At 42.1% G+C, this 20,163-nt stretch overlaps 2 protein-coding genes and 1 long non-coding RNA gene across 3 annotated transcripts in view; 1 reads left to right on the top strand and 2 right to left on the bottom strand.

Annotated features, from left to right (window-relative positions):
• Positions 1-1,334, bottom strand: part of lmln (leishmanolysin-like (metallopeptidase M8 family)) — an 11,308-nt gene extending 9,974 nt beyond the window's left edge. The window contains exon 1 of the mRNA XM_051402863.1: positions 768-1,334. Coding sequence (XP_051258823.1) covers positions 768-902 — 135 coding nt within the window. The 5' untranslated portion in view covers positions 903-1,334. The remainder of the gene's footprint in view (positions 1-767) is intronic.
• Positions 1,335-3,863: 2,529 nt separating this feature from the next.
• tgfbr2l (transforming growth factor beta receptor-like) lies at positions 3,864-19,283 on the bottom strand. The gene is made up of 8 exons (XM_051402871.1): positions 19,106-19,283; positions 11,444-11,600; positions 8,743-8,954; positions 6,749-7,497; positions 6,046-6,183; positions 5,822-5,963; positions 5,609-5,736; positions 3,864-5,530 (listed from the first exon to the last, which is right to left on the bottom strand). The coding sequence occupies exons 1-8, from the start codon at positions 19,158-19,160 to the stop codon at positions 5,222-5,224; spliced, it is 1,890 nt and encodes a 629-aa protein (XP_051258831.1). The 5' UTR covers positions 19,161-19,283; the 3' UTR covers positions 3,864-5,221.
• Positions 10,365-11,044, top strand: LOC127365176 (uncharacterized). Its single transcript, XR_007885138.1, has 2 exons — positions 10,365-10,497; positions 10,553-11,044. It is a non-coding gene; the product is annotated as an uncharacterized LOC127365176 (long non-coding RNA).
• Positions 19,284-20,163: the final 880 nt, after the last annotated feature.

Genomic DNA, 20,163 nt, shown 5'->3' with positions numbered 1-20,163 from the left:
GATTATTATAATAGTTATTTAGTGAATATAATAGTTATTAAGTGAATATAATAGTTATTAAGTGAATATAATAGTTATTAAGTGAATATAATAGTTATAAAGTGAATATAATAGTTATTTAGTGAATATAATAGTTATTAAGTGAATATAATAGTTATTAAGTGAATATAATAGTTATTAAGTGAATATAATAGTTATAAAGTGAATATAATAGTTATAAAGTGAATATAATAGTTATAAAGTGAATATAATAGTTATTAAATGATTATTATAATAGTTATAAAGTGATAATAACGCTGTACAGCAGTTTAAAGTCAGTAAACACTGTTAGCAACAATGTAGCTTCGTCTTAGCCTGTTAGCTCGCTAGCTAACTGTATTGCTAATATAATTGAGTTAACTGAATAATATAGATATATAGATGTGAGTATTCTTGCGCTTACTGTCGCACAACAACTGATATTTGACATGATAATAATGACCGCTGTCAGGAAATAGGAGTAAAGTATTTATCTTATAATCACAATATAAATGATTAGCCGCCGCAGCTAGCATGCTAGCTAGCTTAGCCCCCTGCGCTGCATGCCCCGCCCTCCTCGGCCTCTGATTGGCCTACCCTGACACTCTCTAACCAATCCCACGCCTCATGTCGGAGGCTAACCAATCAAACCAATGCAAGCAACGACAGGTAGCCAATCAGAAGCAGACAGGGGCGGGTGTTAATGTCGTCACCGTAGCTCGGTTAGCTCCGGTTGCTAGGGGACCCACCTCGCTGGCAGCGGGCGCTCGGTGTCTGCACGTCCCGGGGCAGCTCACCGCCACGGCCAGGACGGAGAGGACGAGGGCCGGGCCGAAGAACCAGCACACGGACGGCTTGCCATCCCCGCTCAGCCTCGGCTCCATCCTCCGACCAGCCCGAGCAGCGGGGCTCGGCAGCCCGAAGTCAACAGAACCTCCGTCGGCCCGGTCCGCTCGGTGCGCGTTTCATTCATCGCTTGCGGGGTGAATCAGAACATGTTAGCATCCCGCAAAAACATCCGGAGGGTCAATGTGAAGAGAAGAGACCGCAATGGAGCCACAAACACCGGGGGAAAGGTCAAACCTGCGCCTGACAGCGGCACCGGGTCCCGGTTCGTTTCTGTGTGTCAGCTGGACCGGAGCTCCGAAGATCGTCTGTGCGGGAGAGGACTCACTCTGTGCGGGAGAGGACTCACTCTGAGGAAGATCTCTGTGCGGGAGAGGACTCACTCTGAGGAAGATCTCTGTGCGGGAGAGGACTCACTCTGAGGAAGATCTCTGTGCGGGAGAGGACTCACTCTGTGCGGGAGAGGACTCACTCTGAGGAAGATCTGTGTGCGGGAGTCAGTGACCAGACTCAGAGCTCCAGAGATCTGTAAACAGGAGGGGTCACTCCTGGTCAGTGTACTCGGTGGCCGACGGACTTTAGTTTAAAGTTAATAATAATAATAATAAACTTTATTATAAAGCACTTTTCAAAGCCAGAGTTACAGTGCAAACAACAAATATAAAACAGTAAAAACTACAAACATTCAGAGTATAAAACAATAAATAATATAAGTAAGGGAACAAAACAAACAACGTTTTTCGTTTTCAGTTTTTTTATTTTCAAACCAAAAAACCCCCAAAATACTGAAAAGAAAGTTCCATTCTGAAAAGTCAGCTTTTTATAAACCAACATGACTCAGTTCAGAATACTTTTTAAAAACAAAACTCCTCCTCATCTCTATAAATAGAAAATATGAGACAGCTCAACAGACAAAGAAACTCAGTAAAGTTCACTGAGAACTTCTTTGTGTCTGTTCACTGGATTAAACCACCAGGAGGCAAACAAATAGTACTGGGAACAAACACAATTGTATTTAGGATTATTTTATTTTTATTACTGTATACTTTAATATTAGGAATTAGATTGTTTTTGTATAATGATAAAAACATTTCCTTGATTCCTTGAATACATAAAACATTTACATTTTGTCACCAGAGTTTTTTATTTGACTGACACATGTTGAAGATTGGTGTTAAATAAGGTAACAAAGCTCCAGCAGCAGAAAATACACAATAAAAATAAAAAATACAAATACAATATGTAATGGAAATAGAAAATAAGAGCTACACTTTTTATATATTTTATTTATTTATGCAGCACAAATAACAAGAAAAACAAAGTTACAGTGCAGGAAGGGTTTATTGTTGTTTTATATTGACATTTTATGGGATTTGTTAGTCACGTGACGACTCACCTGTCCACACTGATCATGTGACTGCCTGCTAACAGACACAGAGAGGATTGTTGTTCAGGTTGGTTCCCACACTGTGTGACAGCCAGACACCACAACTCGATTAGATTCAGTGGGAGACGCCGATTAGTTCCAATTCAATGATAATTGATTATTGAATCAGCGTCTGAAGGATGAAAGAACGGCGGCTGATCACCTCCGTTCTTGTTCTGCTGCTCTCAGACAGTTTGTGTTTCAGGGTTTTAATCTACTACCTTTGTTTCTACGTTGTATGAAGACTTCAGTGTTATTTAAGGTTTATTTTACAGATTGTTTCTGGAAATATTAATAAAGTGACAAAAATATCCAGTGAATTTACATGTTTAATGTAAAATGACTAAATAATCCTAAAATTATTGCTTTTTTAAATAAAATGTCCTTTTCGTCACATAAAAAGACTAAAATATATTTGAAAATCTATAATAGAAATGTTGAATAAATGTTGTTTATCAGTGTATAAGCATTGGTAAACTGTCCAAATACAGTTGTTATCAGTGTAAACAGCAATAATTACTGTAATCTCACAGATAATGACTTTTACTACACTTCTATAACTTTTAACATTCACATTAAAATAATAACAATCAATTAAATTGTAAATTAAAGCCTGATAGAAGTGTTCTCCTGTATTTATCTCTCCTGTTGTTTAATTTATCTTTAATTAAACATTAAAAAGACAAAAATACACACTGGCTGTAGTTTCTCCTACACACTGTAACAGGAGGGTGAAGTGAGGGGGTTGCAATCTGCAGCGTCACCACTAGATGCCACTAACTCCTCCACACTTTAAGTACTAATATGATATAAAGCATCAGCAGTTTAAGAGTTTCCTGCGTCTGTGTTTGATTTGTGTTCAGTGATCAGTTCAGAGCAGCTCGCCTCCGTCGTCATAACAACGGGCGTTTCTCCTCAGTCGGCGCTCTGTTGTGGTTCCTGAACGAGTAACGGCGGGCGACCACGAGAACCCTCGTCCCCGTTCTGAGACCAGACCCTAAACTTTTAGACATTGTTGTAAAGTTCTGGTGGTTTTTAACTTCTCTTTGATGTGTTTCCTCTCTGACGTTGGAAATTTAAAGTTTTAATTATTGTTGAGGAGAAAAATGTTCGGCCAAAGATTCATCCTGAACGCATGTTTCATACTTTAATAAGGAATAATTTAACAGTTTAACACACTTATTCACTCTGACTGGGAGTCAGATTCTTCTCTTAAATGTGCTAAATATGAAGCCACAAGTAGGAGATGGTTGGCTTAGCTTAGCATAAAGACTGGGGGAAACAGCTAGTTAGCTTTAGCCTCAGTTAAGATCGGCCTTTTGCGTTTTTTGTTGTAGTCTTTTCGTGGAAGGGGAGGGTGAAGTGAGGGAATTGCAATTGTAATCTAATCTAATTCATTTATTACACCACAATATGCTAAATCCAACACACTGAACCTTTAAGTACATTTGATGCTAATACTTTTGTACTTTTATTAGTTTCAGTAAATGCAGTATGAACATTTCTTCACTGTGATGCGTTCACTTACCGTTGTAAACCGCGGTGATGGACGGAAACACATTTACAGACAGAATCAATAACAAAAACCAAATTTTATTACAAACTGAACATTGTTTGGAGATGTTTTCATCCTGTAGCGGTTTCTGTGTTTGTTTCACTCTGGATGGAAAAGCAACTGGATCCTTTAATTTACAATAATAACTTCATTGTTTCCATTTTAACATCTTGGCAACAACAATAATATCACATATAATTATGTGCACGTCTGAGATCTGATTCGTCGCTCTCTCTCTCTCCTGTTTATTCATACAAGTAGGTTATAGTCATGATAATCACAGTAGCTATTAAAGAATAATACAACGACTAAATGGAGGCCAGCTCCAACAGAACATTTCCTACGAGTCTCCGCCAGCAGAACTACGACTGATTCATCGTTCCAGACACAAAGTCAGTCTTTGGTTGTTTCTGTCCTCTCTGTTCGCTTCGTAATAACCGAACGATCTGCATTCACACCGCTCGGCTCGGCTCTTCTGGTCAAGGATACCGACACTAAACCACTGCAGAGTAAAGTCTACAGTACTCTCTTGTACCTGCGTGCATCCTCTTCCTCACTGGTTCCCAACCTTCCTCCACAGAACGGTTGTGTCCGGTGGAGTTCGGAGCTAACAAAAAACACAACAATTCTTATATTCAGGTGATTATAAACCAATGAAAACATACCTATGAGTATTATTATTACACTCTGACAATAGATCCTCCTCAGTGCCTCGTCATGTATATGAAAACAACCAAAGAGCTGATAATAAAACACTGAATCTGTCTAAAAAGAAGCCTATTAAGTCTGTATGACTGTTAAAAATAAAAAAAAGACATAATACAGACGGAGAATTATAGAAAAAGTTCCTAAAAATATCTGGAAATTCACTCACACAACTTTACACAAAGTTTCTGCAGTTATTGAGTTCACTGTTTGGGTTCATTGTACAGTTTATCAACTGTTCTCTACTCTCCTTGTATTATTATTAAATAAAATATTAAATATCTATAAAATAAAGTCAGTTTACTCTGATAGAAAAGGTTGGGAACCAGCGTCCTTCGAGCTTGGAAGGGGAAGGTGAGGCAAGAGACCACTAGATGCCACTAAATCCTTTAAAGCAGTGTTTCTTAAGGTTTCTACACCATGAATGTCTGGAGATATTTCCAATAGATCGTCCTGGCAGCGTGGCTAAAGTCGGTAAACTCCATAAAACCATAAATTTGCAAACACTGATGGTTTTACGTACTCGCAGAGATGATTTCAGTATCAGTTGGGTTATGGGAACCAAGGTTTAGTCCCTTATCGGCCCCTCCACTATCTGTGACAGGAACAGCAGTGTGAACGCAGCCAGCAGCAGGAGGAAGAAGGGCTCATGGGATGACGATGTCCCACGCTCACACCACAGAACCAGTGTGAACCAGGGAATCATGGGATACCTCTGTACCGCCTGTCTTTGAGTCCGGCTGAGGACTCGGGGAGGAGGGCGGTGAGGAAGCAGCGGTGGAGAAGGAGGGAGTCTGGTCACTATCTGGTGTCTCTGAGTCCTTTTCTGTCTCTCCGTCGGCTCCTCGCCTCGGTTCCTGCTCCTCTTCCTCCTCCTGCTGCAGGGCGTTGAGGCGCTCCACCACGCAGTGCGCCGTCAGTCGGGCCTCGGGGTCGTGGTCCCAGCACTCGGTGATGGTGGAGCAGAAGACACTCATCCCCTGGAGGACAGAAGACTGGAGTTAGACAGCAGGAAGTCAAACACACTTCAGAGTCTGAACTCTCTGGGTTTGACAGACCTGGTGTTGCGTCCACGCCGAGGGGATGTCCGGCCGTCCCCGGTCCCTCAGAACCAGGTCCCTCATGCTGTCCACACAGGGTTGCTCACAGACCTTGGAGCCGAACGCTGGCTCGTAGCTCTTCACCTCTGCACCAACAAACACACACATCATGGTTCACTCTCAGCGCTCTCACTGCGTCGTTATCAGAGAGAATGCTGTGAAAGTTCCTACCTCCGATGGCGTGGCAACGGGAGGCCATCTCCCACAGCACCAGAGCCATGGAGTAAACATCCATCTGTTTAAAGGCCTCAAGGTCCTCCAGGTTCACCCTGGACTCAAGTACCTCCGGAGCCATATAGCGAGCTGTCCCCACCTGGACGGGACAATACAGGTGAGACCAATCAAATGAAGACAGAAGTTCTGGTTCATGACACACTTAACAGCTCAGTGTTTACCTGTCCACTGTTGGCGTAGTCGTCAACAGTAAGGGAGAGGTCCAGTCTTAACGCCAGACCAAAGTCACACAGCGCGCACTCCTTCCTGCTCTTCACCACGATGTTACTGCTCTTTAGGTCCCGATGGGCAACTGGCACCTGCAGCAACACGGGCAACCGGCAACAAGCAGAACGATACCAATGTTTAACATAACAATTAGCCAACAGCTGATAACTTCTTGGTATCACTGGTTTGACGTAGAAACTGGGTACAAGAAATAAACCAATCGAGGACACAACTGGGAGAGAATCATAGTTTGATCCATGAACTTTGTCTGGATGTCGCCGGTTTCAGTGATATTTCAGGCCAACTGTGGAGCAGTTTACAGATGTTACTCCCCTAGAAAACTTGCAGTGAAATCATACATTTTAAGACTATGATTCTAAAATCCTGGAGGGACTGATTAATGTTTTTCCACCCAGATTAGTCGGTTTTGAGTGGATCCACTGTACAACAACCATTGGTGCCAGCTAGGAACCAACTGTTTGGGTTCTGGACTAATATATCTTTGGTTAAAATGCAAAACTAGAACTAAAACTAACTAACCAGAATGAAGCTGGGCTCCAAACCTTCATGAAGAGTGAATGAACACACGTGGAAGGTGAGATCATTTCCTGCCAAAATAGCCGCTGTGAAAAAGGTCTGTGATCGGACTGAGCTTACCTTTGGTACCCCACTGGGCGTTGTGTCGCTATGGAGATGAGCTAACCCCCTAGCAATGCTACCCGCCATGGCAACAAGCTCCTCCCAGCTGAGTGTGTTCGCTGTGAGGAAGTCCTGCACATTCCCGAGGTCATGATAGGCCAGAACCAGCCAGTACTTCCGGAGGGCGTGGCCAGGCGGACCCCTCTCCTCCGCTGCGAGGAATCGGACCACGTTGTCGTGCTCCATCTTGGGGTCCGAGAAGATGGAGTACTCGTTCCTCCAGGAGACATACTCCATGGCCGGAAACACCTTCACCGCCACAGTTTCATAGCTGTTGACTCCACCCGTCTCCCCCTGCAGCAGGCAGCCCCTCCACACCTCTGCGAAGCGCCCCTTCCCCACCAGGACCTCCAGCTTGATGGGCAGCGGTTCTGTCCGTTGTCCCTGCCGGTCGGTCCTGGTACCGGTGATGTCATTGTTGGGATGTTTGGCATTAGACTCCTCCCCCTCACCCCCAGGACCCATCACACCTCCCCCTCCACCCTCTCCCCAAGCACCCAGAGCCCCACATGGCAGGTCAAAAGCCTGGTAGAGCTCTGGGGTGCGTTTGGTGGGCCAGTCAGGGCGCGCAGGAGGGCCCGGTTTGTCAGGGCGGCGTGTGCGGTAGAAGTAGAAGGCGGCGGTGGCGACTATGGCAACAAGGACAGGAGGCACCAAACTGACCACAACCACCGGGATCACGTCTTTACTCTGCAGCTTGGAGAACCCTGAAGGAGAGAGACAGTACCAACATCTGTTCATCCATTCATCTATTCATTTGTTCATCTACTCATCATTCATCTGTTCATCCATTCATCTGTTCATCATCTGTTCATCCATTCATCTGTTCATTTGTTCATCTACTCATCATTCATCTGTTCATCCATTCATCTGTTCATTTGTTCATCTACTCATCATTCATCTGTTCATCCATTCATCTACTCATCATTCATCTGTTCATCATCTGTTCATCCATTCATCTGTTCATTTGTTCATCTACTCATCATTCATCTGTTCATCCATTCATCTGTTCATCCATTCATCTATTCATTTGTTCATCTACTCATTATTCATCTGTTCATCCATTCATCTGTTCATTTGTTCATCTACTCATCATTCATCTGTTCATCCATTCATCTGTTCATCCATTCATCTACTCATCATTCATCTGTTCATCCATTCATCTGTTCATCATCTGTTCATCCATTCATCTATTCATTTGTTCATCTACTCATCATTCATCTGTTCATCCATTCATCTGTTCATCCATTCATCTACTCATCATTCATCTGTTCATCCATTCATCTGTTCATCATCTGTTCATCATCTGTTCATCCATTCATCTGTTCATTTGTTCATCTACTCATCATTCATCTGTTCATCCATTCGTCTGTTCATCCATTCATCTACTCATCATTCATCTGTTCATCCATTCATCTGTTCATCATCTGTTCATCATCTGTTCATCCATTCATCTGTTCATTTGTTCATCTACTCATCATTCATCTGTTCATCCATTCATCTGTTCATCCATTCATCTACTCATCATTCATCTGTTCATCCATTCATCTGTTCATCATCTGTTCATCCATTCATCTATTAATTTGTTCATCTACTCATCATTCATCTATTCATTCATCTACTCATCATTCATCTGTTCATCATCTGTTCATCCATTCATCTGTTCATTTGCTCATCTACTCATCATTCATCTGTTCATCCATTCATCTGTTCATCCATTAATCTACTCATCATTCATCTGTTCATCCATTCATCTGTTCATCATCTGTTCATCCATTCATCTATTCATTTGTTCATCTACTCATCATTCATCTGTTCATCCATTCATCTGTTCATCATCTGTTCATCCATTCATCTGTTCATTTGCTCATCTACTCATCATTTATCTGTTCATCCATTCATCTGTTCATCCATCTGTTCATCTGTTCATCCATTCATCCATTCATATTCACCGTTGGCTCCCTTATCAAAGATCAGTCTGTCGTTACACTCTTGTTCTCCATGGCAACCACAGACCATCATGGCGCCGTCCTCCGCCGGCTGTGGGACCATGTGACATTCTCTGGAGGTGAAGTTGAGCAGCAGACTCGAGTCGACGCCCTCCAGTGGCAGCGAGGGGTTATGACACATCGTGTGCACCGTCATGGTGTCGTTGGTTTTCCTCCTGAAGATATCACAGCTTTAGATTGTTTATTGAGCTTCATATTCTTTTATATTTATATATTAATGTAAACAGTTTGTAGCCAGTGGAAATTACCTTTAATATATAGTTATAGTTTATTATCTGTAATTCTTATTTGTCCCGTTAAAGCTGGTGCTTTTATTTTGGAGGAGTGTCTGCACTGTAAATATTCGGTTGTTATTTGGTGAAGAAAAGACGAGTTGATGAAAAGAAATGATGGTTGGCAAAGCACTAGCTACCTAGCTAGCTGATCTAAATCAATCGTTAGCTATAAATAACTACAATATTCCTAAATTTAAAAACTGTTTATGTAACAGCTCAGAACGGAGCTTCAGGGTCGCGTTTTAAATCGCAAGAGTAAGAAAACTATTTTCACAACTTTTAAAAGTGTGGATATCGACACATTTTATTTGTCTGATAGATTATCTGTACAGATACGCTTTACTAGCATTTTGCTAACATTAGCTAACTTAAGATGTGACTATAGATGTGTCTCTTTATCTTTTAACCATCTTTAAAAGCCTCAGGGTGTTTTACGACCACAGGCTCTGGTTGTTTAGGTGAGTGAGTCCACTGAGCAGCTGATCCCTGTCCACTCAGACCAGAATAAACCAGCGTCTTCCTCTCCTCTCTCCCCCTCTTATCTCTGGTTTCCTGCAGCTATCTGGGAGGGTCGGGCAGGCCCACATGAACAGGAAATGAGAGGGGGAGCAGCGAGGGGGGAGCAGCGAGGGGGATCCCGGAGTAGTGCTGTTATCCAAACAAAAGCACGAATCAGCAGAAACTTTCCAGCAGTGAGGAAAGTGAAGCCAGTTTCTCTCCGGTTGGAAAACAACCGTGTGAACCTTTCAGATCAAATGTGAAAAAGTAAAAATATTGCATGTGTGTTTTGGTTGCTGCCACAGTAGCGAGTAGAGAGGAATGACTTCAGGATGTCTCATAATGCTGATCAACAACATATTGAAGCAGCTTTAGCGGCGCTGTGGTGAACTCTGCTGGCTCATGGGATTGTGAGTGTTGAAATTCAGCTTTTTTATGGGACACTGAAGGCCTCAGGACATATTGTTTTTTATTTCTTCTCTTTTATCTGACAAGAACAATACGAGGACGCACTGAATCACACACACAGTGCTAAAGACTGGAACCGGTCGCGGTTGGGTTAGGGTTAGGAAAAGATCATTTTGGGTTAAAATAAGTACGTTAATCCAGGAAGTCATCAGGGCGTGTCGTGTATAGACGAGAGCGGCCATACGTCACAGAACCACCACGACTTCTTTTGGGTGAAACAAGCTGTAAAAGTTCCTGAAAACTGCTGCGTCGGATTTTATACATTTATGATCTTCTTACATTCCTGATCAATAAAGGACAGTAAGAGACAGTCAGTGAGTGTGTCTGTGTCCAACTCTTCCTCACAGGTTAGTTAATGACAGACAGTCAGTGAGTGTGTCTGTGTCCAACTCTTCCTCACAGGTTAGTTAATGACAGACAGTCAGTGAGTGTGTCTGTGTCCAACTCTTCCTCACAGGTTAGTTAATGACAGACAGTCAGTCAGTGTGTCTGTGTCCAACTCTTCCTCACAGGTTAGTTAATGACAGACAGTCAGTGAGTGTGTCTGTGTCCAACTCTTCCTCACAGGTTAGTTAATGACAGACAGTCAGTGAGTGTGTCTGTGTCCAACTCTTCCTCACAGGTTAGTTAATGACAGACAGTCAGTGAGTGTGTCTGTGTCCAACTCTTCCTCACAGGTTAGTTAATGACAGACAGTCAGTGAGTGTGTCTGTGTCCAACTCTTCCTCACAGGTTAGTTAATGACAGACAGTCAGTGAGTGTGTCTGTGTCCAACTCTTCCTCACAGGTTAGTTAATGACAGACAGTCAGTGAGTGTGTCTGTGTCCAACTCTTCCTCACAGGTTAGTTAATGACAGACAGTCAGTGAGTGTGTCTGTGTCCAACTCTTCCTCACAGGTTAGTTAATGATGTTACTGAGTCAATGTGAGCAGATTGTGTCTGTAGACTGAAGAGAATCAGAGTCTCACTGATGGTGGAAATAAAGGTTTTACTTCCTTAAAACAGCCGTTTTTTGAATGGAGTTTGGTGTGACAGTGTGGAGCAGAGGGGATTTGAACCTTAATAATTCCCATAAACTGAGCTGACCTACCTTCTAATAATGAACCTTGTAAACAGCAGAAAGTAACAGGAAGTGGAGATAAAACCCCTCCTGTTTTCTTCTTCTGTGGTAGTAAAAAGGTAGATTAATGAACACAAACTGCGGTTCTGCAGCGATATAGTGAATATAATATTATCGGTGACAGTTGTTTGTCCAGTTCTGAAGGAATACTTCAACACTCCTGGCTGAGACCTCTCTGCACTCAGCAGCTGGTTAGCTTAGCATAGCTTAGCATGGCAACTGTTGTGAAGGGTTGTGCAGTTAGTAGGAACACAGCGACAGGGTGACGATGGGTGGAGCTCACCATATGGCGATGCAGATCTCCTCGATGGCGTCGCAGAAGGAGGTCAGGGAGCAGTTACTGGAGCAGACGCTGTCTCTGCACACCGGACTGGAAACCTCACACCACTTACACACGTTGGAGCTCTGGTAGCTGAAGGACTGGACAACGATTGGAAGCCCTGCAGGGTCGAACACAGGCTCTTTATTAGCACACACACACACACACACACACACACACACACGTACTAGAAAACTAGTCGGCCGATATCTCAACATTTGGGTTAATTTGACTCAAAACATTGTTGATTTACTTCCTTGTTGTTTTATTTGTATTGTCAATAAAAAAAGAAATGAAAAGGACTTAATCAAAATGTTTTTAACTTCCAAAATTGAGTTTGTGTAACTTTACGATACTTTCAGCAATTTAGTTAAAATAACTTTTACCAGTTTATCATTTAATATCTAATGTTTGATGAGCTGAACACAAACTGTATTAGAACAATAAATCAGTGAACTGGTCAAAAAAGCAGCTTATTAAGTTTTTATGATTATTAAAACTAAAAATATAATAAAGACAGAAAATTGTGTAAAAAGTTAAAATATCAGAGAAGCTCGTCACTGATGATTGATTCAACTGGATGCTCAGTGTTTGTGTTTTATTCCTCGTTATCATCAGATCCAGTTCAAACTGCACTATAACACAGTAATGTGTAACATGTGCTTGGTACTAAGTTATCTTTATTTGTGGATTTAAAATTATAATCCTGCTTTAAAATCCACATTTTTACTAAATGCAACTTTCTGTAATTCCGTGTAATCCATTACTTCCTGAGCCTGCCTGACATTAAAATAAAGGACACTTAAAGGAAACAGAGACTGAAACATGTTAGCATGCAGCTAACGACCCAGAAAGCAGCAAGAATCTGCCAGAGGAGTGTGTGTGTGTGTGTGTGTGTGTGTGTGTGTGTGTTTATTTGTGTTTGTAGAGCATGTGGATGTGTGTGTGTGTGTGTGCTCTGCCACATCATGACAACACCAGTGATCAGACCCAGATGACACAGAAATGACAGTTAAATCAAAACAACACACACACACATAGACAGACACACACTCACACACACACACACACACACACACACACACACACACACACACACAGTGTGTTGCATATAATATACAAACTCGACCACATTGCATTATAATTATATGTACTTTATACACATAAGGGATTGTACACATAAACACACAACACTTCATTAACTCTGTCACACACTCTCACACACTCACACACACACACACACACACACACACACACACACACACACACACACACACTCTTACAGCAGAAGTTATTCCAGATGTTTCTTCCAAACTGAGTTGAAGACAAAGGAAAAAGTAAAAGAGCCGCAGAAGCAAAAAGCTCATTTTAATTAGTCAGTGTGTGTGTGTGAGTGTGTGTGTGTGTGAGTGTGTGTGTGTGTGTGTGTGTGTGTGTGTGTGTGTGTGTGTGTGAGTGTGTGTGTGTGTGTGTGTGTGTGTGTGTTAGAGAGTAAAACACAATAGAGTTTCTGCACGTGTGTAACAGTTGTGTGTGTGTGTGTGTGTGTCTGTGTGAGGTGTGTGTGTGTGTGTGTGTGTGTGTGTGTGTGTGTGTGTGTGTGTGTGTGTGTGTGTGTGTGTGTGTGTGTGCCTCCAGGAATAAATTGAAGCCAGAAGTGAAGCTGAGTTCGGAGCCAAGTTAGCATCCAGCGCTCCGCCCTAAAAGGCTCATGGGAAATCTAAGCACTCCACGCTGCTCGGAGGAGGCCCTCGCTATCACACACACACACACACACACACACACACACACACACACACACACACACACACACACACACACACACACACACACACACACATCTTGGTGTGTGTGTGTGTGTGTACATCATTCCTGCACAGTTAAAGGAATAGTTTTACATTCTGGATCAGAACAGCTGTCTGTACAGTTAGCTTAGCTTAGCATTAAGACTGTAAACACCAAGCAGCTCCTCTAAAGCTCACTGATTCACTATTAGACTTTATACTTAAGTAATCTGTAACAAAGTATAAACAACAACAACTTTGGGATGACAAACATTCGCATAAATAACAATAAATAACTTACATATAGTCCAACACAGAGTCCAACACAGAGTCCACAACACAGAGTCCAACACAGAGTCCAACACAGAGTCCACAACACAGAGTCCAACACAGAGTCCACAACACAGAGTCCACAACACAGAGTCCACAACACAGAGTCCAACACAGAGTCCAACACAGAGTCCACAACACAGAGTCCACAACACAGAGTCCAACACAGAGTCCACAACACAGAGTCCACAACACAGAGTCCACAACACAGAGTCCAACACAGAGTCCACAACACAGAGTCCAACACAGAGTCCAACACAGAGTCCAACACAGAGTCCACAACACAGAGTCCAACACAGAGTCCAACACAGAGTCCACAACACAGAGTCCACAACACAGAGTCCAACACAGAGTCCAACACAGAGTCCAACACAGAGTCCACAACACAGAGTCCAACACAGAGTCCACAACACAGAGTCCAACACAGAGTCCACAACACAGAGTCCAACACAGAGTCCAACACAGAGTCCAACACAGAGTCCACAACACAGAGTCCACCACAGAGTCCACAACACAGAGTCCAACACAGAGTCCACAACACAGAGTCCAACACAGAGTCCAACACAGAGTCCAACACAGAGTCCACAACACAGAGTCCAACACAAAGTCCACAACACAGAGTCCACAACACAGAGTCCAACACAGAGTCCAACACAGAGTCCACAACACAGAGTCCAACACAAAGTCCACAACACAGAGTCCACAACACAGAGTCCAACACAGAGTCCAACACAGAGTCCAACACAGAGTCCACAACACAGAGTCCAACACAGAGTCCAACACAGAGTCCACAACACAGAGTCCAACACAGAGTCCACCACAGAGTCCACAACACAGAGTCCAACACAGAGTCCAACACAGAGTCCACAACACAGAGTCCAACACAGAGTCCAACACAGAGTCCAACACAGAGTCCACAACACAGAGTCCACAACACAGAGTCCACCACAGAGTCCACAACACAGAGTCCAACACAGAGTCCACAACACAGAGTCCAACACAGAGTCCAACACAGAGTCCAACACAGAGTCCACAACACAGAGTCCAACACAAAGTCCACAACACAGAGTCCACAACACAGAGTCCAACACAGAGTCCAACACAGAGTCCACAACACAGAGTCCAACACAAAGTCCACAACACAGAGTCCACAACACAGAGTCCAACACAGAGTCCAACACAGAGTCCAACACAGAGTCCACAACACAGAGTCCAACACAGAGTCCAACACAGAGTCCACAACACAGAGTCCAACACAGAGTCCACCACAGAGTCCACAACACAGAGTCCAACACAGAGTCCAACACAGAGTCCAACACAGAGTCCACAACACAGAGTCCAACACAGAGTCCAACACAGAGTCCAACACAGAGTCCACAACACAGAGTCCACAACACAGAGTCCAACACAGAGTCCACAACACAGAGTCCACAACACAGAGTCCAACACAGAGTCCACAACACAGAGTCCACAACACAGAGTCCACAACACAGAGTCCACAACACAGAGTCCAACACAGAGTCCAACACAGAGTCCACAACAGAGTCCAACACAGAGTCCACAACAGAGTCCAACATAGAGTCCAAAGTCAAAGCTAACATTACTGCTAAGCTCGTGGAACATATTGTCTGATTCTGCTGTTAGCTGGATAACGTAGCAATATTTGTTCAGACTCCTCGGGCTTAGACCTTAGCTTGCTTGCTCACACTCCAAATAAAATATAGGAAGACTGCAGATAGTAACATTAAATATGATTGCCAGTTATCTTACAGCGTTCAGTGTTTGTCACTGTTGGTCGACCCTCTGAGGTGTAGTGGAGTTTAAAGTAGCTTGAAATGGAAATACTCAAGTACAGCACAGTAACTCAAAATTGTACTAGAGTCGTTGTACTTAAAGGAACTTCTACACAGTTTATTAACTCACAATGTCTCAAAACGTTTGCCTCCAAACAAAAACTTCAGCACATCCTCAGCTAGAGACTCATCAGGCCATCACCACGTCACCTCGCTGTGCTCATCAACAAAGCTCACACACAAACACTCAAACACACTTTCTTTCAGTGCCAGTCTCTCTTTTCTCCAGTGTCTCAAGACATCGCCAAGAAGCCTCTGTGTGTGTGTGTGTGTGTGTGTGTGTGTGGGGGGGGGGGGGGCTATTCATAAGTTTCAGATACACTCGCTCTTTGTTAGATGTGAGATAATAGGTTGCTTTTTAATCTGTGTTCCTCTCTGTTAATTCAAATCACATCAGCCGTACAATTCAAGAAAATAAGTTGAGCAACATAAAGAGACAACTCAAGTAAAAATATTAATATTGTCCTGTATTCACAATATATATGAGATTCTGAAGCATTTTCTGTATTATATTTCTATAATAATCAGTGTGTGTGAGCACAGAGTGAACAGGTTGTAGTGTAGCTTTGTTCCTCTGCTGCCTGTGGACTGATCTCTATGTGTCTCTATGTAGGATGAGGGTCAAAGGTTGTGACCTTTATGCTCCCGAGTGCCAACAGTGGGCAACACTAGCTAACATTAGCTTATAAATGGAGTCCAACACAAAGTCCAAAGTCAAAGCTAACATTACTGCTAAGCTAGTGGAACATATTGTCTGATTTTGCTGTTAGCACGTATTTGGTCATTAAAAAAAGTACTAGACACATTCAAAAGTTGACCTGACGATGACGGTCAAAGAATTACAATACATCCTGACGGGAACACGATAGATACAGGGCACAGGTCGGTGCTGTAGATACAGGGCACAGGTCGGTGCTGTAGATACAGGGCACAGGTCAATGCTGCAGATACAGGGCACAGGTTGGTGCTGTAGATACAGGGCACAGGTCGGTGCTGTAGATACAGGGCACAGGTTGGTGCTGTAGATACAGGGCACAGGTCGGTGCTGTAGATACAGGGCACAGGTCGGTGCTGTAGATACAGGTCAGAAGTCTGTATTGTCTATTTGGTTCATATAATAGATCAGTCACTATCATTCCCAGAACTGCTAGCATGGCTACAAACATTAGCTGTGAAAAGTGACCGTATATTATTAGTGGACAGAGTCTTGTGGAGAAGTTGATTTATGAGCTCAGTAAACAGTTTCCTGATGAGTTTATAGTCTCAGTCTCTAGTTTCAGTGTAAAATAGACAAAAAGAAATAGATAAAGCAGGGTAGCTTTAGGACGTAGCTACTAAGTAGCACCTAGCTTGCGTATGCTACAGCGTATGGAGATAAACAGGAGGCGGAGTTAATTCTGCAGTGGGTCAAATTATGGAAACAATAGTTTCATATTGTTACAGTCTTTTTCCTGCTTAAACATATTAGCCTTATTAGCCAATGTTAGCATGCTTACACCCTGAACTTAGATGGTGAACACAGTTAATATTAATGCATTTAGCTCAAGATAACCTCACAGAGCTGCTAGCACGGCAGTAGGTTATAATAATCACTCTTTGCTCGCTCTGTAGATAAAAACGTTTCATTTTCAGGTAATGAAGACACAAAGATTCTTATATTCAGGTGATTAAAAACGAATAATAAACATTTCTGACAATAGATCGTCCTCAGTGTTTCACACTGGAGCTTTAAAGATCTGGATTTAGCCCTGAACAATAATGGAGCAGATTCCCATGAGACAGTGACGGCCGTAAACATTTTTATTTCCTGTTAAAAGTGTTTGTGGGGATTTTTTTACCCATATTGAGAGTCTGAGGACAGAGGGTAGTGATATGTGACTTTATGAAACAAATCACCAGTAAAATTACTGAGCTACACTAAGTGATGTGTTTGGATCAATATTCCTGCTGCATTAATGTTTTATTTTACTGCTTTAGATGTTTAAAGTCGAGATTAAACTACTTTTTAAACTTTCTAATCTACAGCATCATATTCTATAAGATCACTGTATGTTTCCAGCTCTGGGACATTGTCCAGATCATCCAACAGAGTCCAACACAGAGTCCAACACAGAGTCCAACACAGAGTCCACAACACAGAGTCCAACACAGAGTCCACAACACAGAGTCCAACACAGAGTCCACAACACAGAGTCCAACACAGAGTCCAACACAGAGTCCAACACAGAGTCCACAACACAGAGTCCACCACAGAGTCCACAACACAGAGTCCAACACAGAGTCCACAACACAGAGTCCAACACAGAGTCCAACACAGAGTCCAACACAGAGTCCACAACACAGAGTCCAACACAAAGTCCACAACACAGAGTCCACAACACAGAGTCCAACACAGAGTCCAACACAGAGTCCACAACACAGAGTCCAACACAAAGTCCACAACACAGAGTCCACAACACAGAGTCCAACACAGAGTCCAACACAGAGTCCAACACAGAGTCCACAACACAGAGTCCAACACAGAGTCCAACACAGAGTCCACAGGGTTGTAGTTTATTTAGATTAAAGGTTGATTGAAGAGGAATATAATAATATAGTATAATAATGAGCCATGTTTCTATAAGAGGTGGAGGGTGAAGTGAGGGACTAAATCCTGCACACTGGTCCTTTAAGAAGGAGGATCATGTTCTCAACTCATAAAGGAAGTCTTTATCCTCTTCATCACAAACAGTCAACATCAGCACATCTGGAGATCCAACCCACAGAAACTGCAGCTGTCAGACGTTTAATATTAACGCTGATGAAGAGGAGCAGAGGAGTGAAGCTGCACAGAACCACCTCAGACTGGTTCTGGACAACAATCAATAATCAATTATTTGTGTATCAGAACTTTGGTTTTTCTTCTGTCCTCTCTCAGAATGACCTGGTGGCCCTCTGGAGGGCCCCCGACCCCTATGTTTGGAACCAGTGCATTAAACTGTATATAAAGTAGTTCCAACCAGATCCTCCTCCAACAGCTCAGTGCTGCTCTGACACTGATAATCAATACTGATCAATACTGATCAATACTGATCCAATAAAGTGTCACACAGTCAGATATCAGCCACAGTTATTAGCCTCGACCCACAGCACCGTACTCCTGATACTGATACTGGTTACTCTGATTACTGCATACTTTGACTCTGATGTATTGATACTTTGACTCTGATGTATTGATACTTTTAGATACTTTGACTCTGATGTATTGATACTTTGACTGTGATGTATTGATACTTTGACTCTGATGTATTGATACTTTGACTGTGATGTATTGATACTTTGACTCTGATGTATTGATACTTTTACTCTGATGTATTGATACTTTTAGATACTTTGACTCTGATGTATTGATACTTTGACTGTGATGTATTGATACTTTGACTCTGATGTATTGATACTTTTACTCTGATGTATTGATACTTTTAGATACTTTTACTCTTATGTATTGATACTTTTAGATACTTTTACTCTTATGTATTGATACTTTTAGATACTATTTACTTGAATAACGGACCTGGTGTCTTCCTCTAACTCTGCGGAGCTCCCAAACAAACCCCCCTCCATCCCTCCGGCCCTCCGAGGAAAACAGAGAGAAAAGCCCGCAGAGCAGCAGCACTCACACACAGTCAGGAGGACGAGGATCCCGGTCCAAAGCGTCCGGTACCGAGCCATCATCTGCGGGCAAAGTCAGCACTCAGCGGTCGGTCCGTCGGTGGTTCAGTCCGTCCGTCCGTCGGTCGGTCTTCGGCCCCGGTGTCAGTGGAGAGACACTCATATGGAGAGAGAGAGAGAGAGAGAGAGAGAGAGAGAGAGAGAGAGAGAGAGAGAGTCCAGATGTTTTTCATCCAGATGTGGTTTAGCCCCGCCCACCGCTGCTGCTGCGCTCCACATGTGAGGAAGTAAAAGTACCACCGAGTACAAATACTCCGTTACTGCAGCAGAGTAAAGTCTCACATTCATTTTATATTTACTGTTTACAGTAAGGTCATTAATTATTATTGATTCTGCATTAAGAGAATTTATATTAAACTGTGATGGATTATATAAATGACCAATAAAACCCAACCTATAGAAAATATGTAATAATATAGATATAATATATATTTTTGTGAAGCACTTTATAACTTTGGTTTTAAAAGTGCTCAAAAAACAAAGATCATTTTATTTATAGATACTTTATTTAAATCTACAAAAACACTGTGAATATGTTTAATATAATAATAATAATAATAATAATAATAAAATAATAAAATCTCTGTACATATAGTCCTATGTATATGTAATTTAATGTACAGAATATAAATATAATACAAACATTTGGTATTATTTGTATTATTTAAGTTATATAAATCTTATAATATGATAAGTAAGTTATTATGTAAACAGTAATTTACATATTAAGTATTATAAGAGATATATATTTACAGTATTTATATACTGGGTTAAAAACACAAACATTTTTAGGAGTAAAGAACAAAAAGAAGAGAAATCTGCTTTAAAAACAACATTTATTTAGTATTTCCAGTAATAAACATGTTTTTAAATCTGTACGTCATATAAAAATAAAACCTGTTAAAGTCTGAATGTAATCTGTATCCATACAAACCCTCTGACTGTATTCTTGTGCATTTATTCCAGAGAAAACCGTTTATTATGATATTATTTTTATTTTCACCGT

Source organism: Dicentrarchus labrax, unplaced genomic scaffold (genome assembly GCF_905237075.1).
Source record: "Dicentrarchus labrax unplaced genomic scaffold, dlabrax2021, whole genome shotgun sequence".
In the NCBI taxonomy this organism is placed as follows: Eukaryota; Metazoa; Chordata; class Actinopteri; family Moronidae; genus Dicentrarchus; species Dicentrarchus labrax.
This window is presented reverse-complemented; position numbering and strand designations above follow the sequence as displayed.

Bases quoted from the DNA above. Each gene is read 5' to 3' on its own strand.
- tgfbr2l (XM_051402871.1), bottom strand. From the start codon at position 19,160: ATGATGGCTCGGTACCGGACGCTTTGGACCGGGATCCTCGTCCTCCTG. The intron at 11,601-19,105 runs GTGAGTGCTGCT...TCGACCCTGCAG, and splicing joins CCTCGTCCTCCTGACTGTGT to GGCTTCCAATCGTTGTCCAG. The intron at 8,955-11,443 runs GTGAGCTCCACC...TGATATCTTCAG, and splicing joins GAGATCTGCATCGCCATATG to GAGGAAAACCAACGACACCA.